The sequence below is a fragment of the Rhinolophus sinicus genome, linkage group LG09 (genome assembly GCF_036562045.2).
Source record: "Rhinolophus sinicus isolate RSC01 linkage group LG09, ASM3656204v1, whole genome shotgun sequence".
Classification (NCBI taxonomy): domain Eukaryota; kingdom Metazoa; phylum Chordata; class Mammalia; order Chiroptera; family Rhinolophidae; genus Rhinolophus; species Rhinolophus sinicus.
In genome coordinates, this window is record NC_133758.1 from 100,999,347 (window position 1) to 101,025,412 (window position 26,066).

Genomic DNA, 26,066 nt, shown 5'->3' on the forward strand with positions numbered 1-26,066 from the left:
ACATTTAAACATACCCACTGAAAAAAGTTGTAAAAACCCATATCTTTGGATAGTAATGCACTTCTAGCTAATTATGAAAAAAAAAAAAAGTTGTTTGAAATTCGCCAAATGGAGCAAGAAAACCCTGAAGATATAATAAGATATATTTGACCCAGGCCAGGAGCTCAGGCCTGATTTTTTTCCAGTTTGCCTGGCATCCCCTGTCTGAATCCCCACTTTCTGATCTCTACCTGCTACTAGATCCATTAAATCCAGTAGATGAGAAAGGCTAGAGTGTAACTTTCTCATCCACATAGTATATACGGTTTGTTTGGGTTATTTTAATGAAGATCTTAGAATTTCTTATGCTTGCACAAACCCCTCAAAATGGTTTAAGTACCATATTTTATTTAGTTAAGCTTCCTGCTCAAGAACCTTTGCTCTTCCTCCTGCCTGGGTACTCTTCCTCCAAAGGCCCATGTGGACCTTTTCTTCTTGTCTCTCGGTTGAAATGCTATGTCAGAAGGGCCTTTCCCAGTCCCCTCTCCACCCATCTACCCCCTACCGCAGCCACTATTACGTTATTACATTGTCTTCAGTTGCTTCTGTATCTGAAACTATCTTTTTGATAGTCACTGTTTCATCTGTTTCCTGAAACCAAAGCTGCTCAGGGGAGCAGGAGCCAGGTCGGTCAGTCTCCACTCCCCCGGCCTAGAACACAGACCTGCAGGGAGCTGAATGAATGTGAGCGTGTAGGGAGGGCACTTCGGACACCACTCTAATTGCAGCCGCTCAAAACATTTGAACCTCTGCTGTTAGGGTCTCAATCAGTGCCTGTGACAATTTATTTTTAAATCTCCAGTAATTACAAATTTGCCAGTAGGTTTGATTTTTAAATAGGCATTCAGAACCAGATCAGATAAATCTGAAGGGAATCCCTAAAATATTCCCGAAGTGTTCTCAGAAGTAACCTTACTGAAATATGCAGCTGGCCCCGCTAGCCGAAGGGCAGCAGTGATTTGCATACAAAAGTGCTCATGTGTCTGTTATCAAAATCAGCCATACGAATGGACGCCTTGGAGATGGGCCAAATACAACTCACACAGTGTACCCACAGGCTTAACGGTACCATTTGGCCCAGGCCCAGGCCGTGAACTATCGATTATGCTAGAAAGTGGGTTAGGCCTGTTCTTTCAGCACAAGCACCACATTCCCGGCGGTTTAAGTAAGAAAGCTCCACATGGGGCAGGCGGAAGGCTGCCAGCTGCACAGCGGGCGCTGGGTCTGGTGGAGAAGGGCTGAGCAGCATCCAGCTTCCTGCTCTGAACGTCTGCCAACCCAAGTGCCCACAGGCACTTCTAGGTATGAAAGAGATTACAGTCACCGAGGATGGGGGGGGGGGGGCAAAATTAACATTCTCTGTTGATGATGCTAAGTCACCTTCTTACCAGTTCTTTTACCAGTTTGGCAAATGTGCGAGTGTGTCTGACACTGTTCTCCCAAAAGCCCTTCAGAAAGGCTGTCCAGGATCCTCAGGCCACCAGACAAGAAAAGACAGGCGTGCAGGTAGATTTTATACTGAGTGCCAAGTAAATCTCTGTGAGAAACACCTGATACCTAAATGCCTTCAGGAGGCAGAAGCCGCTCTGTCTTCAGACTTGCTGCCATATCGAGGGGACATGATGCAATGATGCTTGGGAACGTCTTTAAAGAAAAATTATTTCTTTGTGTTGAGCAGCTTATGAAGGCCAACAATGGACTCTCTGGGTGGGAAGTTTTGTGCCAAAGTAGAGCACCAGCCATTCTGGAACGCCGCGCGTGTCCTAAGGGCTGCTTTTAGAACCGCAACAGCGCAGAACGCGGAAGCAACACAAAGATCAATCCCGAGCTGGTCTGCGAGGACAGTGATGAGGAGGCGTGAGTTTGTTGGGAGAGGGAGTTAGCGAGTGTGGCCGCCACAGTGTTGTCTTCTGTCTGTGCTTCCTGGAGGCAGCTGCTGCTGTTAGCACTTGGGAAGGGCTCCGCGGGGTTGCACCACCGAGCTGGGCTGTGCAAGTGAGCTGCTGTCGTGCTCATCACGGCAGGCAACTCGCTGATGAAACCTTTCCATTGCCAAACGACACCACCAGGTTTTACACTCGGCCGCCCACAGGGCACACGTGCTGGCACATTTGCAGCCAGTTCAGGTTTTGTGGTCAAAGCACAAGAATGCAGCATTCCTCTGGGTGGGTAGAATCTGCTTCTGGTTGTGAATGACATGGAAACTGCTCCTGGGAATAAATAATGCCTTGCTTCCGTCTTCCCACGCCTTTGCTATGCAGAGAAGTACCCAAGGCACTAAGCACAGTGCTCAGAGTTTCCCAGGGTGGATGGGTAACACATTTCAGGGTCCCAGCGAGGCAGTCCACCCCAATACCTGCTTCCCAGGTCTGGGCGCAGAGCTCTGAGCTTTGGTCCTCTGGGCCTACACAGCATGCTGACCTTGGCTTTTAGTAACCGGACCTTAAAACAATCCAGTTGCTATGCTCTGTTCCTCTGCCCGAGGCTGTGCAACACGTGCCGAAGCCACATTCGAGAGCTGCTCCATCAGAGTGGTCTCTGGGCAGCCCAGTGAGGGTCCCTTTTATTAATGACCCAATTTGTAATTTTACAAGGAAAAGCTTCATCTTGAGTCTCCCCCGGGCTAAGCTCATCGTTACCTAACTTGTGCTCTTGCCATGACGTTTCCTGAGGGCACACAGCTAATGATATTCCTAGGAGAGAATGAAATGTTTCTCTGAGACAAAGCAGTCCTCTGGAACACCGCCCTTGTAGAATCTGGTGCAGAGCTAAATCAAACGGCTCTAGCCAAAGAGCTGCCTTAATACGGTGCCACACTCGTTCCCTGCAGTGCTGCATCAGGCCTTGCCTGAAATTCTCTCCAGACGATGAGAAAAGCATGAGTTTTGGAATCTAAGGACAAGGTGGGAGTTCCAGCCCTACTAGCAAGTGCTTTGAACAAATCCTTTCTCTTGGGCCTCAGTCTTCCTGTGAGGTGGTGTGGGCGGGTGTAAACAAGTGAGGTTAATAGTGACACCAGTTTAACCTATTTCGAAGGACTGTTGTGGGTGGGAAAGCCTACAGGTGTTGTGTCAGCTGTTAGGTGTCCCTTTCCTCCTCATTTGCCCGTTCCTGCCCATCGCTTGGTCCAATCTGTGAGGTTTCTTACCAAGTGGCACAGCGTAGGAATAATCTGGAGTTGACAGCAGGTGCCCAGCAAAGCTGCGGCATTATCTGGCATTTCTGCAAGAGACAAAAGTCAGTCACTGTCCAAAAAAAAGCATCTGTGGGAACAGAGCCATCCCCTGCACTGTACCTAATTCTAATTTATATTTTGGTGCCCTCCAGCAAGCCAGGCATGGTTTATGCTGAGTAATTGTTGGATGGATGGATGAATAGCGCTAAACAGGCAGCAAAGGGCTTTTAGAAAACAGGTATAGAAACCAGGTAACCAGCTCTGTGTTCACCAGAGGATCTTCTTTGACATTCAATTTGCAAATCAGGAAGAGCTGTACAGACTCAGGGAAAAGCAAATCAGCATGGAAAAGTAGGAAGAACCTGGGATTTGGTGACAAAAGAGGTATGACTGAGCCCCACTGCAATATATTTGAGGTGTGACCTTGGATACACCTCTTTGAGCACGTTTCCTCAACTGACTGACCATATGTATGTCAGAGGAGTAAGTAAACTATAAAGGCTTTTACACCCAGGTCATTAGCCATTTTTAGGAGGAAAATGCACTGCGGCCTGACAAGTCGGTGGCCCAGCAGAGCTCCGGGGCCCAGGACGGTGCAGGGCCCTGGCCGACCGCTCACTCAGCAGCGGGAGCTGGCGCAGAGCTGTGTGATGCCCGCACTCCACCAGAAGGACCCTGGCAAGCCCCGGGAAAAGGAAATTCAGGTCAGTGTTACTCCAAATGGGTTTTAGATTCCTCCCAGGGCAAAACAGATGCAGTTCCTAAAAGGACCCACTCCCTTGGGACACAGCCTTTGAGCTGAAAAGGCAAAAGAGAAAAAGAGTCATCCGCTGAATAGTCTGGCCCGGGGCCACGTATGAACTCCCTCCATCTCCTGCATTCGTGAGCAGCCTTCTTTATAAATGGTGGCGTGTCAGTGAGGCTGTCACCCTGCAGAGTGCAATGAAACACGGCCCTTTCCCAACAGAGGAGGGCTGCTAGGAGGTGGGGGCAGTCCAGGGGAGAGTCTTATGAGAGAACTCCCTAAAAGTGCATTTAAATGCTTGTGCATTTGCCCACAGAGAGGGTCCACAGTTGTCAACCAATTCTCAAGGAGGCTCTTACCCCAAATCAGGGAGATGAAGACAGTAAGTACACTCGCATGTGGCCTAGTGGAGAGACCACAGGGCTGGGGAGGGCGGGGAGAAAGTCACCTGGCACATGATGGCATCCTGGCTGAGCCACCATCACAGCGACTTGTTCAGGTGGCCAGTCCCGAAGTGTCAGGTGGCTCCTGAGTCCCAGGGAATCATCATCATCCCTTATTCTTGGAAACATTTTTGTTCCATCTGACTCAGGTGGTCATTCACTGTTTTGAGCATGGTGCTAGGGACCCCGGGATGGAAGAACAGCCTCTGCGTTACAGAGCTTACCGACTCATTCTACTACTAGACTCAGATTTCCTCGAGGGCGGGTTGGTGATTTTCTCCCACCTCAGCACCGAGCAGTGCCTAAAACATAGTGCAGGCTTGTTCAGTGTTTCTTGAATTGAAATGACTTACTTTGATTACTCTTCCATAGTTTGACTCTTGTACAGATGAGACCTGGGGAGTTCGTGCTTAAGGTCACAGAGAGGTGGAGGAAGTGCTCTGGGAGACAGGCCAGGCTGAAGAGCTCCAAACACGTGAAGTACAAGAGACCAGTTTCCACGGCCACATGGGAAGAGCCTGAACTCACCTCCTCCCACCATGCCCTGAAGCCACAGCTACAACGGAACAGTTTCCTCGGAGAAAAACCCAAAACCTACCTGAGCCACTCCTACCCATCAGGTGAACAAGAAAAAACCCACATCAGACCAGGTAGGAAAGGCTGAGACACACACTCGCCGTAAACCCCATCCTCAGTTTGGTGACTCACAATTGAGAGGGAACTCAACCCACCCTCTCTTTGGGGTGTGAAGGGTTTAAACGCTACATCAGGCACCACGACCTGAAGACCTACAAGAGAGTCCCCCAAACATCTAGCTCTGAGCAACTGGGCAAGAAAAGGAAATGCATACAAATTGGAAAGAAGTAAAGCTGTCACTGTTCGGAAAATGAAATGTTATTATATATAGCAAATCTTAGAGTCCACCAAAAAAACTGTTAGAACTAATAAATTCAGTCAAGTTGCAGGATACGAAAGAAATATACAAAAACCTGCATTTCTATACACTAATAAAAATCAGACAGAGAAATTAAGAAAACAATCCCATTTACAATCGCATCAAAAAGAATAAAATACCTAAGAATAAATTTAACCGAGGAGGGGACTCACCTGTACACTGAAAACTTTAAGATACTGATGAAGGAGGTTGAAAAAGGCACAAATGAATGGGAAGATATTCCATGTTCATGTGCTGGAAGAGTTAACATTGTTAAAATGTCCACACTACCCAAAGCAACCTACAGGTTCAGTGCATTCCCTGGAATCAAAATTCCAGTGGCGTTTTTCACAGAAATAGAACAAACAACCCTAAAGTTTGTATGGAACCACAAAAGACTCTAATCGAGACAAAGTAATCTTGAGCAAGAACAACAAAGTTGGAAGCAATATGCTCCCTGGTTTCAAACTATGTCACAAAGCTCTAGCAATCAAAGCAGTTATGGTATTGGCATAAAAACACACACACAGATCAATGAATCAGAATAGAGAGCCCAGAAATAACCTACATATATATGTTCAATTAATTTATGACAAAAGAACCAAGAATATACAGTCGAGTCTCTTTAGTAAATGGTGTTGGGAAAATGGGACCACGACCTAACACCATATACAAAATTACCTCAAAATAAAGATTTGAACATAAGGCCTGAACCATAAAACTCCTAGAAGAAAACATAGGCTCTTTGACATTGGTCTTGGTGATTTTTCGGATTTGAAAACAAAAGCAAAAACAACAAAAGCAAAAATAAACAAGTGGGATGACATTAAGCTAAAAGCTTCTGCACAGCAAAGGAAACCATCAACCAAATGAAAAGGCAACCTACCCAATGGGGGAAAAATTTTTGTAAATCATATGTCTGATAAGAGGTTAATATCCAAAATATATAAAGAACTCACAAATTCAATAGCAAAAACCCAAATAATTGATTAAAAAATTGGCATCTGATCTGAACAGACATTTTTCCAGAGAAGACAAACAGATGGCCACGAGGTACATAAGGCATTCAACATCACTAATCAGGGAAACTCAAATCACAATCACGATGAGATACCACCTCACACCTGTCAGAATGGCTATTATCAGAAAGAAGAAATAACAAACGTTGGCGAGGATGTGGAGGAAAGGGAGCCCTTGTGCACTGTTGGTGGGAATGTAAACTGGTGCAGCCGCTATGGAAAACAGGATCCAGCAATCCCACTTCTGGGTATTTATCCAAAGAAAATGAAAATACTAACTCGAAAAGTGATATGCATCCCTACGTTCCCTGCAGCATTACAATAGCTAAGACACGGAAGAAAACCTAAGTGCCCATCAGTGGATGGGTGGATGAAGAAAATGTGGTCTACATATACAATGGACCACTCCTGAGCCATAAAAACAGAAAACCTGGCCATTTTTGACAACCTTGGCGAATGGTTGTACCTTGAGGGTGTTATGCTAAGTGAAATAAGTCAGAGAAAGACAAATACAATAGGATCTCTCTTGTATGTGAAATTTATGAAAAGCTCATAGATGCAGACAACAGATTGGTGGTTGCCAAATTGGAGGTGGGAGGTGCGAAATGGCTGAAAATGGTTAAAAAGTCCAGACTTGCCGCTATAAAATAAATAAGTCATGGAGATGTAATATACAGCATGGTGACTATAGTTAACAGTACTGTATCGTATTATTTGAAAGTTGCTAAGAGTAAATCTTAAAAGTTCTCATCACAAGAAAAAAATGGTAACTATGGTGATGGATGTTAACTGGACATACTGTGATCATTTTGCAATCTACACAAATACCGATTACGTTGTACACCTGAATCAATATAATGTTATGTCAATCACATCTCAATGAAGAAAACATTAAGCACTAATAAAACCAAAAACTGGTGTTATTATTTTGAGAGCTGGACCTAGGACTCAAAGAGAGGCCATTTTCTGTTCCAGCACTTTCCCCAGATTCTAAGGCGAGAAGACTATTTATTGTAGGAGGGAAAGGCCAACTCAGAGGGCTGAGGATTAACAAGACCACTAATGAAAGAGCTTTCCACTGACCTGACAGGTAAATGAGATCTCAGTTCCGAGAGATGCAAACGGGCATCTAGGTTTAGAAATTGGCTGCAGATATTTTCAACTGCACGCAAAGATTTTACTGCCCGTGAGCTTGTAGGCTCAGGCGGCAGGGGACTGTCCATGGCAGTGTTGGCCATGTGCATGCAACCTCCCTGACACCATGAGTCCCGCCTATCGACACAAACACTCAGTGCATAATAGGAAGTAAGAGGGTCAGTGAAGGAAAGATGGAGAAGTCTGGCCTGTGCATTAGCCCCCGGTTCCAATGCCTGCATTTAAAGACTGTCTAACACCCTGCTGTTGACACAGGGAAAGGTCTCTGATGGCGGCCCACAGGGCTCGGTGTCCTGTCCCCATCAGTGCTTTATCCACGACTTGGAACAAGACACGGAGCATACATTCAGCAGCATATAGAGATCTGGGAGGGGCACTCTCTTTCAATTACTCACAAACGGAAACTTCCGGGGCCTCCAGTCCCATGTGGTGCTGGGGAAGAACCACAAATACGGGAGGAACTCAGTGCCCTGACGGTCTCACTGCGAGAGGAAGTTGTGGGGACTGGGACGGGGCTGGTTTGCCCGTCTCGTCTGCTGGAGAAGGAACTAAAAGCCCGTTTCCTCACAGGACGACCACCCTGACAGCACGGCCCCAGGGCATGCTGGGGTTTGGGGGGGGGGAGCAGTGGCAGGGCGATGGCCATGCCCTGGGAGGGCCGCTCCAGGACGGCTCTGCGAGCTGTAGGGCTGCTGGGCCGGCCTCCGACTGCATCGCCACGCTCTCCTCAGCCTCCCTGCGCTAGTGGCCACTGCGCTCGCTCCGGGTGGGGCCGTAAGTTCCCAAAGAGGAACGAGGACCACAAAGGACCAGAAGGAGCGAAGCACTGGAGGAGAGAGCAGCTGCCCCATGAAAGCCAGCGCCACCAGCACCGCCAGGGCTAGCGTGGGAGTCACGGCGTGTGTGGGTGAGGGGGTGTGCCCGTGCACTGCCCTCCCTGGGGAGAAAGAAGTGCTCTCCGAGACAGTGCAGGAGGATGGCAGAGGACAGGCCTTCCTCATGCCCAGGTCTGTGACTTTTCATGGAAACCATGGAAACCGCCTCAGCTTCCACTTCCTCATCCTCCCCATGCTGCCCAAAGGAAAGGAACCATCTGGTCCAATCTCAACAGTAAGCAAAGCAATTTCAAAGCAACAACAGTATTTTTCTTGTTACCGTACCTGCTAGCGCACTGACCAAGAAGTAGGCCACAGAAAAGAGCTTCAGGTTGCTGACGGCGTCCAACGGGCAGGGACACTCACCCCGCACACCGCACCCAACAAGCTGCAGGAAGGCTGTGAGGTCCTGCTGCTGTGGGGGCTTCAGTGCCCCCAGTATGGCCGATGGGGGTGACAGGCCGCTGACCATGTCGTCACACTGCAGCGGGCAGGAGACAGAGGCAGACGTGAAGAAGCTAGAGGCCAAGCTGGGTGCCGCGACACATCACCAACCCCTTACCCTTCGTCATTTCCCGACTGACACAAGACCCTGCACTCTTCTCTGTGTTTTGAGACCATCGATCCCTCAGGTTAGATTTTCTCGTAAGAAGACAGTAAACTGAGCCTCGCCCTGTGCATTCATAGCGCGAGGTGGGGGGGGGGGTGGACTCCAGGCACGCAGGAGCTACAGGGTGGACTGTTCCAGGGCAGGGCAGGGTCTGTGGAGTTGTACCGGGAACAAGCGATTACTCGCAGAACTAAGGAGGGGAACATAAAAGCATTGTCCCATCATGGTTCTCAAGCTTTAAACTTGGCACTAGGCCCCCAGCCACGTTCCCAACTGGGCCCAGGACAGCTTCATCCATCGCATGGGACATGCAGGGAGGTGGGGGTCCTGCGGGTCATGGGGGAGGACCCTTGTGCTGGCCACCCCGGCCCCACCCAGCCAGTTGTGCTCCACTGTAGCCCCCATGTCTAGATCCATTTGTATGAGAGCCCAGCGGCCTCCCACCACCCAGGCAGCTGATGCTGTCCCCACGGGGTGCTGGCCTGATATTTCCCTCTTGGAAGGAGAGGTTTTAGGAACTAAAAGTCAGTGGGGTTTCTGAAACACTTGTGTTCTCCCTAGGGCTAGCACGCCTTCCCATAAGCTCTGCAGCCTCCAGAACCCGCAGATGTCCTGGGCTGCTGGGCTGTTTCAACAACTGCAGGTTCTGTCACTGGTAACTAAGCTCAATCCAATTTTAAGAGGGAAAAATAGTGTGAATGTTCCTCAACAAGGTTGGCTTGTTGGACTCTACCACGTAGCCACTTGTAGTGGGTTGAACATTGCCGACACCCCCAAATATATGTCCACCTGGAACTTCAGAATGTGACCTTACTTGGAATAAGAGTGTTTGCAGATGTAACAAAGGTGAGGATCTCGAGATGAGATCCTCCTCGATTGGGGTGGGTCCTAAATCCACCGGTGGGTGTCCTTTAAGAAACAGAAAAGGAGACGACGCAGGAGGAGGGGATGGGAAGGCAGGTGATGGGAGCGATGCAGCCACAGGCCGAGGAACGCCAGGAGCCACCAGGCGCTGGGAGAGGCGCTGGGAGAGGCGGGGGAGGAGGGCTCTGCCTGCTGACACCTTCCCTCCAGAACTATACGGGAGTACATTTCTGTTTTAAGCCAAGACGTCCGTGGGAATTTGTCACATAGCCCTAGGGAACCCGAGACCTGACGTTAGCCACCTTTCTGCAGTTAGAAAACGAAGGACCTGGGAGTAAGAAACAAGAGAAGCTGTAGGTTTCAAAGGAGGTGGGGAAATTTTAAACACGGTTTTATCCCAGCTCAAAGCCTTGTCCTCCAAAGGCCAGCCCATCCACCTGTCCGGAAAGCCCAGGTGGAGACACTGCGCCCCGATACACCACTGGTCTTACCACTTGTTCCAGGACCGCGAGGAGCTCTTCATCAAACAGGACCGCCTGGAGGACGCCCCTCAACGCCGCCTGGTGCTGCTCGGGCAGCTCCGCAAAGGGCTGGAAACTCCTCTCCAAGGGCAGGGTCACTGAAAGCAGCAGAACCCCGGTCTCGTGACTGCTGTGCGTGTCTCAGAACAGGGACAGCAACTCTTGCTGTTTTAGAGCTCATTGTCCTCAGTTCTTTCACAGACACTTCCAGCTGCACGGCAGTCGTGGAGCTCGGAAATAAAGGGCCTGGAGTTCAATACCGCCCCGCGTGTTTTTCAGTAACCACTCAAACTACTAGTAAGGGCAGCGGGGCAGGAAAAGAGAGAAAAGGAAGAGGGCTGCCCAGTTTTGTGTCAGACTTCACTCGTTTTTCTGATGGCGCATAAACATGAAGTCTAATCCATTATTTTTCTGGAAAAGTCATTTAGACGCCTCTTCAGCGTGATTTCTGTAGAAGTAAATCATCAAGGCTGAGTCACTCAGCATCATTCAGTACTTTTACAATGCTTCTGAGCCATGCAAATTCCACAATATATTAGTTTTTCAAGGCTTTCCTTAAAATATGTTGTGGGTTTTGTATCCTTTGATATGTGATGCATGCATTTCAGAGAGGCAGGTGCCCTATTTTCATGGCAAACACAGCTAGTCCACTTTGCCCATTCTTGCCCCTACCCCATCCTGGGGAATGGGTGCACAGGCCCACTTGCCTGGGCTGCTCACATCCTCTGCAGGATGCTTGAGCCTCTTCCATTAGCATCTTCCTTTAAAAAAAAAAAAAAAAAAAAAAAAGCAAAAAGCTTCTACTGTGTTTCTCCGGAAATAAGACCTAGCCGGACAATCAGTTCTAATGCATCTTTTGGAGCAAAAATTAATATAAGGCCTGGTCTTACATTATATTATATAAGACCCGGTCTTGTATTATAGTAAAATAAGACCGGGTCTTATATTAATTTTTGCTCCAAAAGACGCATTAGAGCTGATTGTCCGGGTAGGTCTTATTTTAGGGGAAACACGGTAGTAAATCAGGCTCAGTGGCAATTTAAAAGCTTTTGTATGCAGGGACACATACTAACACATAAAGGTACCACCTTTGCTGATGGCACATTCCAGCAAAGGGTTGTAGAGATTCCTATGGAGAGGAGCATGTCACATTGGTGACTGACATATTCAAAACCTGCCCTAAAAACACAGCGAGGTCTTTGCGGCTCCAGCCTGGAGAGAAGAGCTGCCCTGGTTGGTCTAGGGTCCGAGGGCACAAAGGCCAGGCCAGCCCCCGCCCTACTCCTGCCTCCCCACTCTACCCCGAGCTGACCAGAATGGCCCACTTACAGGGTCAACTGGTAGGAAAAGAAATTATAAGAAAGCTGCAGCTCACAGTCTCGTCACTTCCCTGTAGCACAGCTCAAGGCTGCAGAGCCACTGCTTCTGTAGTTCTGACCTGTGACATCATGACAGCGACAGTGCTTACATAGCAGCAGAGAATCGCACCCCATTCTCAGTCTGGAGGAAGCAGAGGAGGGGCCTGCATAAACTGGGACCGCCTTTAAGATTGGGCTTTCATTGCCATTTCTTCCAACATATGTTTTGCTACAGAAACAAAGGCATGTGGTTTGGGACACTGAAGCCCCGCTGTGTGTCTCATCTGAGCCTTCAAGCCAGAGCTGCTCCTCGCCCTTTCTAAGCTCTTACAGTTACTTGTTTCTCCTTTTCCTTGCTGCCCATCTTTTCTGCTGTATACTGCTCTCCCACCCTACTCCCGCCCCCCCCCAAAAAAAACACTTTTTAAAACATAAAAAGCTGTGGGGAGCAAAAGGAATCGCTGCAGGCAAGCCACAGGTCCGTCTCCTCCCTGGGTACCATGGCACCATACGGCTCGTGCCAGGTGCATAAAGAGCCTCCAAGAGACATTTTGCGATGCTCACAGAGCATTGCTTGTCTTGGCAGGAAAGCCTGGAATATGATGAAACAGATGCAAAACTTGGGTTCTCGCTCCTTACTGCTGACTAGCTATTCTTAGCCGTCAGCAAGGCTTCCGTGGTGAAAATGGGTAAAAAACGCCAGGCCCCTGCCTTACACTCCTCAGTCTCCGGCCTCTTTCTCCAAACATGACACCCAAGACCTGAGGTTCCCTAAGGTCCGCCCACCGTGACTCCTGCTGAGTGGACGAGGCCTGACGCTGAGGCACCGTCCTCTGTTCTCCACTGTTTTCTGTGAAGTCACGAGGCGTCACCACTCCTGACGGCCCATCACCGCTTGGAGCACAGCCCTCACTTAGCCGTCAGCCCACTATGTCCCACTCTGCTGGCAATACCTTGTTTTAAAACACCCAATGGTCCATCCGGGGCAGACGGCCCCTGCCCACCATCTGGCATGTCCACAAACGCAAACTCTCGAAAAGGCAGGGGGTCCAGGAAGACATAGTCGCTTCTCCTCTCGTGCTCAAAGCCACCCTGCTTCCCTTGGAGGAGGCAGAATTCTGTGATGCGGGAGAAAATGACAAATCAGCATAGGGTGAACTTGCCCTTGCTGGCTGGCACATCTCAGACCCAGCTTTTCCTAACTCGGATTGGGAGGAAAATACATCCACCCTCTTCCCCACTAACCTGCTCCCTACACACGTCGTGCTGTTTGACCCACACTCACCCACTTCCTAAAAATACAGGAGACATGGTTGTTCTTAACATAAGGCTTTCCTGCGTGTCCTCTGAACAGGCAGGAAGCAACCTTACAAACATCGGAGGTATTTCCTTTGTCTGATTTGAACAAACCATCTCTAAACAAACAACTCACCACATATGAATGAAACAGAAAATTTGGATTAGATGGATAGATTTGATTTGACTGAACTAACATTATAGACAGTATAGCAACAATATATTTAGGTGCGTAAGTGGTTAGGTTCTATGGCTGTTTTTAAAGAGTCAACTTTTCTTCGTTAACAAACAACACTATACAGCAATAAAAAATGAACTTATTTCTGCATTTATATGAGTGAATCTCAAACATGTTGAGTGGAAAATCCAGACACAAAACATCCTATATGAATTTATGTGACAGTAACACTATCATTTTTTAAAGCTGTATCTTTTAGGGATACTGAAGTATTTATAGGCAAAACAATATTTGCTTCAAAACAGTTGAGTCCCGGGGAAGGAGGAAGGGAGGTGGTGAAATTACAGATGAAGCATAAATTGCTCTCGTTCTTGGAGCATGAAGCACATGGGCTCATTATTATCTCTACTTTTGAATGTGTGTGAAATTTTCCATAATAAAGTTTTACTTTTTTTAATAATAAAAAGAAATGTTTCCTTAAATACTTCCATATTTGAGAACCTGACTAAGGTATCTAAATTGTGGGTAAAAAATGTAGCAGTTCTTATGTCCTTGCTAAGAGAAAACAATAGTGAACTCATGAATTAGGCCTCTTTTATGCTGCTGTTTAATCATTTGTGTACTGAAAGCACAGGCTACGGGATAAAAACGGGGCTGAGCCTGGTACTTGCACCACATGTGAAAGACATGGGTTATCAGCACATACCTTCGTTTGCTCGCGGGCACTAATGACATTGTAAGAGGCAATGGCTGTCTAAGACAAATGAAACAACCCTTCATTTACTCCCTCACCCACTGACCCCCCCCTCACTGAGCACCCAGGCTGCCGCCGGCTCGCTCCTAATTTCGTACCAGACACTGAGGTGGATAAGTGTAAACTCGCCCCCCAGGGAATGACTGCTCTCTCCAAGATTAGGGACCATGACCGTTAACACAGCCTCAAATCCCGCCAAGAGCTCTGTGGAGTCCCCAAGTGATACTTTAGGAGTTCATTTCACAGCATCACTCTTGCCTTAGCACGCACACAGCCCCCTAATGCTCTGCCAATTCCTTCCTTCTTTCTCAGGGTCAGGCGCTGTGCGAGGAGCCAGAGATACAAAAGGACAACCCAGGCCTTGACAATCAGATGGTCCGAGCGGGGTGGGGGTAATATTGTGGGTGGTGTGGAGGAGGTGGGTGGGTCGCTGACGCTGGACAGGCAGGTGCAGAGAGAGAAACAGCCATGGTTTCTTGGACGAAGCAGTGCCTAAGTTGTCGCCTAAAGGTTCAGTAGGAACTAGCAGGGCACAGAGGCCGGGCGCAGTCTCCACCGGAACAGCAGTCGTGGGGCTTGGGGACGAGAGAGCGGAGTGTTCTCAGATGGTGGGTGAACTTGGGCCAGATGGCGGCCCGGGAGGTGCTGGGGAGGAGAAGGGCAGCTGCACGCACACTGGGGCTGGGCCACAAGGCCAGCGGAAATGCAAACTCCTGGGACAAAGGGGGCCTCAGAAGGGTGCTCGAGCAGGTGAGAGAAAGGACCACGTTTTTATTTTTAAATCATCACATTAGCTTTACTGCTAGGATGGAACAGGTGGGAAAGAGAAGCAGAGGAGCCAGTTAAGAGTCTGGGGTGGGAAACGGGGGTGGAAGGTGGGGGGAGCTGTTGGTGAAAGAAGAGGTTGTGGTTGAGAGAACCCCTCATCAAGGGCTGCTTTACAGATGCCTCCCCCAAGGGACCAGGAAGGAGTCAGCTCCTCTCAAAGGTTCAAAGGACGGACAGGATGCTGTCAACTGTACTCCCATCCAGACGGTGAGAGCAGAGCTCAGGCCTCCCCCTGAGGCCCTTCCAGCCCTGCGGGTCTGTGTTTATGACGCCAGATCAGAATATTCTGTGGCAAGAGCGACAAACAACACCGATAGGAAAATAAAAGCAGAACTGGCTTAAAAATCAGGCACTGACCACCACGCTGCACAGGCGAACCAGTGGGAAATGGGACAATGAATGGAGCAGAGCTTCCCAGGCCAAGGTGTGGGAAGTGAGCCAAAGGAACCCCGAGAATTCCCCAGGGCACCTCTTCCTCTTTGCAGCAGCACAAAGAAGAATTTATTTTCAAAGACAGGGAAGCAAGCCAAGATAAAAGGCTTGAAATTGAAATGCAAACAGGACAGCCACACCAGGTGCCCCACCAGAGCTGCAGGCAGGGCAAGATGCTGCCATTTCCATGGAGAAACAGGATGGGGCTTCCGCGGCCCCACTGCCTGGACTGGCACCCTGGCCTGGCCCCCAGCCACGGAAAGGTCCTCCCAGCATCCATCCATGGGCATCCTAAGGTGCCAGCCAAGCTTGCAAAAAGCCTCACAGAAGTGACACCTCGACCGCAATCCAACTGGATAGAATAACCAAGGCATAAAGCATCCTGGGCTGGAATCACATACATGCATTTGAGAACATGACATCGTATACTAACAACTAAAACGGAAGGGACAACTTCGCCATCTTAATAGTGCAGTCTGTTTGGCAAACAAGTCTTTCAGAAAGAATAAAACAATGCCCAAGGGGATGCAAATATGGAACCAAGGGCCGAAAGGATATAGGTCACAATTCTTGGTATTCCATGCGTCCCTGACCTCCCTCTCTAGGCCAACTTCTTTTTTCTTTTTTTTTTCTTTCTTTTTCTTTTTTTAAATTAAATTTATTGGGGTGACAATTGTTAGTAAAATTACATAGATTTCAGGTGTACAATTCTGTATTACATCATCTATAAATCCCATTGTGTGTTCATCACCCAGAGTCAGTTCTCCTTCCATCACCATATATTTGATCCCCCTTACCCTCATCTCCCACCCCCCACCCCCCACCCCCTTACCCTCTGGCAACCACTAAACTATTGTCTGTGTCTATGAGTTTCTGTTTCTCATTTGTTTGTCTTGTTCTTTTGTTGCTTTTGGTTTATATACCACATATCAGTGAAATCACATGGTTCTCTGCTTTTTCTGTCTGACTTGTTTCGCTCAGCATTACACTCTCAAGATCCATCCATGTTAGGCCAACTTCTTAAAACTGACCCCTTCGCCTTTTGTCACCTCCCTGAAACAGGGAGGGAGGCTTGGCAATTGCATCCTGGTCCCCAGCTAGCTCCTTTGGCTCCTCACAGGCCTGAGCTTGTCGACTGCCCCGTGAGGACTGTCTGTGTTCTGGGTACCCGCAGCAGTCGCTCGATGCTGTGCTAACTCGTGTGCTCACTGTGGGTGCCAAGGCTGACCCCGGAACACTCCCCATCCCTAAGTGGGTCCTCCCCACCCGACAGGAACCAAATGGGGGATGAGCCGGAGACAGCAACAGACATGGTCGGTTAGGGCTCACTTTTTAAAACATTTTCATCACGGGAGATATGAAACTGCATAACAGTCGAGTCATACAATGAACCTCCACACACCCATCAACCCATTCTGACGATGGCTCTTTACCCACCCTGCACCTTCCTCATTCCCATTTCATCTGTGAAGATGTATCAATTTCTCTAAAAAACAGATGGCTCTTTTATAAACATAACTATAGTATTATTACCGTACTCTAAAAGGTCAACAGGCATCTATTATGTGACATGTATCCATTCAGGACCCCCAAGAAGCAATCAGTTTTCTTGGACTCAACACAACATCATCTCAGGAAAGGTAAGGGCGGGCCATACACACCTGAGACTGGCAGACACAAGCTAAACCAAAGCCCTAGGTTTTCAAATGATGCAATGGCCGGGATCTGCCAGCTTCACACACACTGGTGAGGGCACCGTGTCTGGCTTCATATCGGGGGAAGGGAGGTGAGCTAATAATGACGATATTAATAGCTAAGGTGCAGGATTTCATAAACGACCACTGTGCCAAGCACTTCCTTCCAGAGATGAGTAAGTCTCAGCAACATGCAACAACTGGCCCAAGACCTCACAGGGCGGCGTGGCACCAGGCTGGTCTCCAGTCTGTCTGACAGCAGAGGACACATTTGTAACCCTGCGTCGAGCTGGTGAAACCTTCCCAAAGCCGCCCACGTGTCCCCTTCCCACGGGACATCCCCAACTCCTCTCATATCTCTTGCCTCGTGATCCCCAACGTGGTAGGGGATCCTCTAAAAGGGTGAACCCCAGGGGCAGGTGGGGTGACTCTCCGCATTGGCTCCGCCATCTCCCAAGAGCCCCAAGCAGGAGGTGGCACTCACCAAACTGGCCGTCCAGTTTCACGTACAACTCAATGACGCCATAGGCGATGGTGGTGGGCGCCGGGATCTCCAGCACCACGCTGGTGTCCTTGATGACCGTTCCATCCTCCGTCGCTGACACCTGTGGGCGAGAGCACATGCTCCCACCTCTGCACTCAGACCCCCCACCCCGGGCCTCTCTGCCCCCCACTGGGGCCAGCCTACAAGCCTTGCACACAAGCGGTGCTCAACAAATGCACACATAACCCAGTGGAAAGGAGGAGCCAGCCGGCAGAGGTTAGCTTTCATCCTTGTTGGCCTCAGGATGTGCACACAGATTCCCAAGGAAATGGCCAACCTGGTGGCACAAAAGTGAGATTACTGAGTTTGGGATACAGCGAAGTTAGGTCTACAGTGCTAAATACAGATAATGAAGAAGGCCAAACAACTTCCCATTTCCCTCACGGAGGAGTATGGAAGCCACTTTGAAATCCTAATGAGAATCCTACACAATGTGAAAGCCAGAGTGGGAGACCCTAGCGGAGAGAGGACCCTCCACGCACATCATTCCAGACCCCTGAGGATGGCACACGGAGCTGTTAAAACCAGAGCAGAGGCTGCAGGGAGGAGAAGCAAGGATGAGGATGGGCAGGAAACGCCAAGAAGTCAGGCACCAACGCTCTCGCCTGCAATGACTGCTACACACGGCCCTTGCCCACACAGGCCTGGTGACAGAAGACAGGAATCTATTTGTTGCCCAATCACTGGAAATCGGAGACCTTTGTGAGCAACTTGATCCTGATCAGAGTGTGATGACAGGCAGCCTCCAACTCCCAGGCGGGCTCGGCGTTTCTGGTGGGCTTCGCCATGGGCAGAAACATGGGCAGGGCCAGCCGATGCGATGTCCCCCTGGGCACGTCCCTCAGCCCTGCTGCCCAGCCCGCGCAGCTGGCCCACCCCAGGGAGAGTCCAGGTCCAGACCTGTGTGCTCACTGTGGATGCCTACAGACACAACATTCCTGAGTCCTCTAGCAAAGGCCAACCGTTACCCCAAAGAGTAAATCTCTAAGAATCGAGTAGCAGGCACCAGGGCAAGCTGGAGGGGACCCAGCGTGGCCTGACAGCCTCCTGTGTCACTGAAGTCTAGGACTGGCTCAGGGGCCAGCTTGTGAAGACTGTAATTTAATCCAGCAGCACGTGTGTATGCGTGTCCAGATAGACAGATGTATAGATCCTGCCCTTCGCTAACTCAGTCTGCAAAGGATGTGATGCAGCGAATCCCATAGTGATCATTGTGAGACCCCTGACCCCGAGGGGCACTAGGGGTTATCTGTGCATTTGGCCTGGCCAGTGCCCATCTGACCCATTTTCTTTTGGAAACGCACCTGACCCAAGCCGGCATGGCCAATCGGAACGTCCTATGCCCTGGCCTTGAGTCCGCTTCAGGAATGGGCAACCCAGGAGATGCAGTGAGACCCAGCCCGGAAGCTCTCTTCCCCCTGGGGTGGCAGCAGGTGGGAAGAGAGCCTGGAGCTTGCACCACCAGGAGAGAGGCTGTCGGAGGGAATTGGCCCCCAGGGAAGGCAGCTCACAACATTCTCCAAGTCCTGGATCCATCAGTGACTGAGACCAGCTTACCCCAAACATTTCAATTACATGAGCCAACAAACACTTTCTTGTTGAAGCCAGTTGGAGCTGGACTTCTCTCAACTTGCTACCGAAAAAGCCCTGATGAACGAAGACACCACCCTGACAAAGGTCCCCAGGCTGGAACCAGAGAAACCACTGTGGCCTCAGCCCGCTGGCCCCACGGGTTGGCTCCGGGACGCCCGCACCTGCACGGTCTTGGTTTGGATGCCCACCATGCCGCCACACTTCTCCTCCACCTGGACGTGCTCCGATATCACGCACTTCTGCGTCGTCACTATCTTCTGTGTCAGGACGCACAGGACCTCATGCCTCCTCTCCAGCACCTGCCGCAGCACAGGGTTTTCCAGATTTATCTTTCTGAAACAGACAGGGCTGTGAGTGGCCTCGTGCCTCAGGAGAATGGACGCAGCGTGCGTTTTCTCCTGCACAGCTGGTGGCGGAGGAGTGAACAGGTGACAACCCGCATCGTTTATTTCCTAGCGATGAGAAAGGGGGCGGGTCATCAGAAAGGCTTGAATTGAACTCTCCCGAGGCCCCCTGGGAGCTGCCACGCCTCCGGAGAACGTCTAGATGCTGGAGGGAAGGGAGCTTCTGTCAAACAGCAGAGCTGGTTGGTTGTCAAGAAGGAAGAAAGGAAACCCAAGTACTGCAGGAGCTGCAGTCCATCTGCCTCACCCCTGGGGAACTGCGCCTGTCATTTAATCAGAGGCTGAGGGCCCACAGACATCATAACCTCGGCCCAGGAAATACAGGCTCACTGCATGGGGAATGCTGACCGGTTGCCTCTCACAGAGGAGAGAGGAGCAGGCCGCAAGTACACACAGCGATGAAGACATTGAATTTGAATGGAAAAGGAACCTCCTAACCTTTCTGTCCTGGGAAGTTGTATGATCTCTTAGAAGGGCTTTTACATCACATTACTGATTGAGAAACAGGCCAGTTAGGTGTGGCCTGCCCAGGGTCGACTGGCACACTTGGGCTCCCATGCAGTTACTCTGGGGAATTTCAAGAAGCTAAATTTCCATCTGTAGGAGATGATTTCATACTTAGCAGCAAACAATGAAATAACCTGTCTGGAGATCTCGTTCAACACCCTGAGTCTGTGAAGTGGACAGGAAGAGAACCAAATTAGAGTTGGCCTCCCCAGGAGAACAATTACGATGTTCATTGTAGGCCTTTTAAACAGTCCAGTTAGTTCCTCTGCAAACCTCAGCGCCATCCTTAAGCACACAAGGTGGAGGGTCCGTCACCCCACACCCGCAGCAGACAGACTCTCCAGGCTTCAGAACGTATTCCCAGACTGGAGTAGCTGGAAAGCTCCTATCTCTATGGAAAAAGCTGCCCGGAGTGGAAACAACTTGCAACCATCAACAGATGACTGCATAGACAAAACGTGGTACGTGCAAACAATGAGAGATTCTCAACCATACAAGGAATAAAATCCTGACACAGGCGACAACATGAACAAACCTTGCAGACTTTATGCTGAGAGAAATAAACCAGTCCCAGAAGGGCAAATTCTGCATAATTCTACTTATGTGAAATATCATGGCTAAGCAAGTTCACTGCCACACAAAGTAGATTCGAGGTGACCAGGGCTGGAGGGTGGGGGTGATGAGGGGGTTCTCATTAGAGTTCCTGTTAGCCGTAATAAAAAAGTTCTAGAAATGGAGAGTGCTGTTGGCTGCACGACACGGTGACAGTACTGAATGCCATTGAATTGTACACGTAACAATGGCTGAAATGACAAATTTTATGTTATATATATTTTATCACAACAAAAAAAGACATGAAAAATGGTTCAATCTCAGCGGTGGCCAAAAAATGCAAATGATCACAATGTTTCACACATATTAAATAAGTAATAAAAATTAAATGACAACAACAACAGAAAAGCTGCCGGGGGGGCTTGGAGCCTGCCAGCTGGGGTTCCAACCCCAGGTCTGCCCTCCGGTTGGGTGACCTTGAGTGAATTACTCCATCCCTCATGCACACTGATGGTAAGGACGCTTTCCCTGGGGGCTTGTCGCAGGGTTTTGATGGGACGACAAGCAGGGAGCAGGCTGTTAAAGGCCACAAAACACCCGTGGATTCCAGCCACTTCCTGTGTTGCTCTCCTGACGCCCGCAAAACAAAGCCACCATGTGTGCAGTAGATGGGAATTGTGGGCTATTGAATTGGATTGGAGGTTCATTTTCATGTCACTTGCTTAGAACCCTGTAATGGCTACATCGCATCTCAACCCTTCCCCCAGGCTATGAAACTGCCTACCCTCTGTGATCTGCCCTCCATCCCAAACCCCACCTGCTGCTTTCTTCTCTCTGTAAGTTAAACATGCCGGCGCATGCCATCCCAAGGCCTCGGAACCATGTCCCCGACCCCACAGCACAGATGCTCGTCACCTCCTGGGGAGGCAGGTGTCCCCTGTGTAAGGAAAGCAGCATCCCTGTCACGCTGTCACACCTAAGACCACTTCCCTGGAGAACAGAGTTCCACACGGTACTTTTCTAGCTCATTTCTTTAATTGTTCACTCTATGTCTCCTCCCATTAGACCACACACTGCACAGAAGTCGGGCTGTGCCCATCTTGACTGCTGTGTAGCCAGGACTCGAAACATATTTTTGGAATAAATGATTAACTAAAACCTGTGGGGTGTTTCCCTCTTCATCTGTGTGCCTTAATGAATGTGTAGATGTGTAAGTAAGTCTAGATGCATCTGTGTGTGAAAGAGAGAAAACATATGGAAGACGGAGGAAAGGGAGAATTAGCAGTGTGGTTTGAAGAATATGGAGATGGAAACCTTCCTAAAAGACGGTGCTTTGGCCCCAGAGGCTCAGGCTCTGAAGACGGAAGCCAGTGTATCCACCAGTCAGAACTACACGTGACGCGTGTGGTCCTTTCTGCCGTGCTCCTCTATGGACGGTACACAATCTTCTAGCAGATTCTTCACACTCGCCTCCCTCAGTTACAGCTCAGGCATTGGCTCCTCCCCACGGGAACACACACTAGAGAAGCAGTGCCTCCCGCCCACAAGCCCAGGACGACTGAAGGCCGCCTGGCATCTGAGTGGCTGCTGCGCGGGGAAGCCCCACACTGCTTCGTGCCTTGCACAGGTCCACCGAGGCTCCAATGCCTGTCTGTCTTAGTCAACGTTAAATTATCTGAAAAGAGAAAACTCCACCTAGACCACCCAAGACTCCACTGCTGAAAATGCCCACCTCCCTCCAGACCCCCCACGTCACTCCACCCCAAATACCAGAAGAACAAGGGAGGAAAAGTCAATGGCAGGAATGAAACTTTCTTCTGCATCTGAAGGCAGGACAATCCTGACGTGCTTGCAGGGCCAGTCAAGCACCTGTGATGCTTTGCTGCCCAAAGCGTGGCCCCTGTGGGGCAGCCCCTACCCCCCACCCCCATGAGGCAGGGGATAGAAGCCTGGCCAGGGACAGGGCCCAAACTCATGGCTAAGATTTGGGTGACCGGGGAGTAGAGAGTGACATGGCCGACAAATGCTCTCCTGGGCTACAAGGGCGGGCAGGCAGGTGGCTGGGATTGTTTCCTGGGAATGTGCTGCCATCTTTTGGAAACTGAAGGCTGGACAAACCTACTCCTTCAGTTAGGAGAGGAGACCTGGTGTAGACAGAAGGGAAGCTAATCATCAGGGAAAATGGACTGTTCATTTGAGGAAGAAAGCAGTCTCCGGAGGGAACGCTTCCCCAGCCTCCTCCCCTAGTTAACACGGCCAGACCCAGTGGCGGGAGCCGGAGCCTGGCTCTGGCCCTCAGAGCAGGGACTGCTGTGTCATGGGATTCCCCTGGGTTCACCAAGGGGGAAAACCGGCCATATTTCAATGTAATTCACTTACATTTGTAATCCTATATAACGTATCATATGCATTTACAGAGGTCTATGGTTTCTTCAGACTAAGGATTCCAGTAACAAAAAACGTTAAGACCCTAGATAAGGGGTTTCGTAGGTAAGAAACAAGGAGTCCCAGGGAGGCTGCAGATACTAACCTAAGTCACACAGCTAAGGAGCCGCGGTCGCTCTTTCATGGAGCCCCACGCAACTGCCCAAGCACAGCAGCTCGGCCCCCACTGCTGCTGTCGCCCGCCCCTGGGAGAGGGCAGCCTGTGGCTATTCCCGGAATCTGACCTTCCTCGTTAGTTAACTCTTGTACTGCTATGTCCATTTCGACATGTCAGGATCTTGTGTGTCTAGTTACACCTGTGGCTGGGGGCTGGGGGCTGGGAGGAGGTTTTATATCCATGTCCTCTGGGAATTTTTTTCAGAATATCCATATCTGCCTGTTCTCCCTGCCCCCGTCCCCTGATGGCTGCAGCCAGGCACACTTAGAAAATTCCTCCTCGTGTTGTCCCATTTGCTCCATCTCTCCTGGGTCCTCTTAAGAACCGCTGAACAATACACACGGAATGTCTTCAGAAAGAGACACAAAAAAAACTAGGAACAGTGGTGGGGAGCCAGATGGCTGGGAGGTTAGGGGTAGGGGACTTTTCACCTTTTCTCTCTTGACCTTTCGACATGAAAACCATGTGAACATATCAATTATTCGAAAACATATTTTTAATTAAAAAGGCCTCTGGACAGACTCTAAGCTCCTGGAGGACAGAGTACCCTGCTCCTTTGCTGGGTCCTACGTGCACAGAATTCTAAAGGGCAGGGTTAGCACACAGCTTTCGTCCCCAGTCTAGCCCGGGGTCACTGTCCACAGACAGGACAACTGGACAGAAGCTGTCCCAGCAGAAAATAAGCAGCCAGAAGTTCCTCATCCTCTTCACACAAATTTTTAAGAACATATTTTCAAGGACAGCCCCAGGTGTCTCTCTCTTCCTGGCACCATAAAAGCAAAAGCAGGAGGCTACCAAGACAGATGCATACATAGTATAATTCATTTTAAAGGGTTGGATGCAAACAGACACATCCGGGGCAAGTGAAGGGGAGCACCCACTAACAGAGAGAAGGGTAGGCTTGCTGACCCCCACCCCCATTGTCCTATGGGGTCACCTTCCCTCTGTGTACCTGGCAGCTCTGGGTAACACAGATACCTGCCGTCAGCCTGGAGGTGGCTCCCAGTTTTACCCTCTGCTAGCTGGGTTACTGTGTGCTGTCCCTGAGCCTCTGAGCCTCAGTCTGCACATCTGTAAAATGACAATTGGCAATGAGGCTGATTCTAGTGGGGGCTTGCATACAGTGAGCCACACCAGACCCACATGTAAACGTTTCTTTCCTTCCGCTGTTGGCAGGGAAGGCCAACCGAGGTCCCTTTCCCGGCCGGTCAGAATGCTTCATGACATAAAAGCCCTCAGCCAGGGAGCAGACCCTCAGAGCAATTAACACAACAGCTGCCCAGCTACAGGACCGGAGTTGGCTGAGAGAGGTGACCAGGCAGAGCTCCTCGGCAGCAGCAGGCAGCATGGCAACTGACAATCAGGGCCCAGAGCCCAGAGGCTGCGGGGGGGCAGCCGTGGGCCAGGGCGGCCAGCAGGAAGACAGACAGGCTCGTCTCCCAAAGTACCTAAAAGCTCCCCAGCCCTAGTGACGCTGCCCTCTCTCCCAGGCTGAGGCTTTAATTTCGCTGGTCTCTCCTTCTCAGGCTTTGGCAGCCAAAATACAAACTAACAGAGAAGAAACCCAGAGAAGACTTTTAAAACTCTACCACTAATGATAAAAGGAGTAAGGAGCTTTCTCTTCCAAAGCATAAATGCAGTCCCAGGATCCTTCCTAGACACAAGGCGAGGGCATGCTCATGCAGACCCCCACCCCAAAACTCATCATTAAACTCCACAAACAGCTGAGTCCTACCACCTGCCATGCACTAGGCTGGATGCCAGGGGTTTCTCCATGAGCAAGACCGCGGTAGGCCTGCAAGCACCACCTCCTGTGTAAATAATATAATAACGTGCTAGCGGGACAGAGTTTTCGATGGCGCTCTGACTCAGCTCTCCAAAAAGTGGGGTACGTCATGCCACGGTAGGAGCCATCAGCTTTCGTCCGGTCTGCTGTAGAGAAATTATGAAACTCCAGGATTACCAGTTCCAGGGTGGAACACCAGTTTCATCTTGGTTATGGCCTCTGCTTGATCCATCCACGATTGCTAAAAATCCTAAGACTGAGTCTCAGCCGGGAGGGGCAGGAAAGCTGTGATTGACTTGCATTGTCTACGCAGGCCTGGGAGGCACCAGTCCTCATTACTCTATCCCACCCAACATCAGCTCTCAGACATGCAGACTATGCTCCTCACTGGTGACAGACTCTCCTGAATCACATGGCAAGTTAATGGCAAAAATCAGGACACACGTCTTCTAATTCTTCCCCCAGTGCGCTTTCTAAGACACTGTTCTAAAAACCGACAGCAAGAGGCACAGGACACAAATGCTCTCTGACGAAAACAGTGCAAGATTGCGAGAGCCGGTTTCAACATCTCCCCAGGAACAGAGGTTGGGACATTAAAAAGAGCCCAAAGATGGTGGCCGGCGTGTTACTGAGAAAGTATAGAGCAAGAATTACTAACCCACAGAAATGGAGATATACACGGACAATTAAGGCTTTAGCAACCTTTAGGCATTTCTCCTAAAGGATTTTGATTTACTGGCTGATGCTACAGTGAAAGGAGAAGAGCTGTGTGTCCACAGACCAGCTGTAAAGTGGAAAAAGAAATGCTGTTTAGATTAGGCCTTTGCACATTGCCTGTAAACTTGGCTTTGCTCTTCCGACATTTCATTAAGCTGCAAAGTCTGCTTCTCTTTTGATAGCCAGTCTGTTCCATCTACAGATGTGGCAAAACACCCACGAAGCCGTGACTAGAGTTTAATTTCAGTAGCCGCCTCCAAAAACCCTGAAATGCAGATGCCATGCTGCTTCCATCTGCCTGTTTATCCCTCCAGGGGGACATGCCTTGCCCCCTTTAAAGTCTGTAGGCTTCCTGAGAGGGAGAGGGTGGAAAGTGGCACCTGCATCGTTTCTACAGGCACCGAGCACGCTGGGCCTGGAAAGCTCTGACACACCTGAGTG

At 49.8% G+C, this 26,066-nt stretch overlaps 1 protein-coding gene across 3 annotated transcripts in view; it reads right to left on the bottom strand.

Moving 5' to 3' along the window:
* GSDME (gasdermin E) overlaps nt 1-26,066 on the bottom strand; it is a 51,937-nt gene that overhangs the window by 1,988 nt on the left and 23,883 nt on the right. The window contains exons 4-10 of one of the 3 annotated variants that reach the window (XM_074340877.1): nt 19,219-19,390; nt 17,405-17,525; nt 12,692-12,856; nt 10,351-10,478; nt 8,671-8,866; nt 3,188-3,261; nt 10-2,732 (exon numbers count right to left, since the gene is read on the bottom strand). In XM_074340877.1, coding sequence (XP_074196978.1) covers nt 2,721-2,732; nt 3,188-3,261; nt 8,671-8,866; nt 10,351-10,478; nt 12,692-12,856; nt 17,405-17,525; nt 19,219-19,390 — 868 coding nt within the window. In that variant the 3' untranslated portion in view covers nt 10-2,720. Of the gene's footprint in view, nt 1-9; nt 2,733-3,187; nt 3,262-8,670; nt 8,867-10,350; nt 10,479-12,691; nt 12,857-17,404; nt 17,526-19,218; nt 19,391-26,066 lie in introns of those variants that run through there. The other 2 variants (XM_074340876.1, XM_074340878.1) reach the window with 2 other exon arrangements.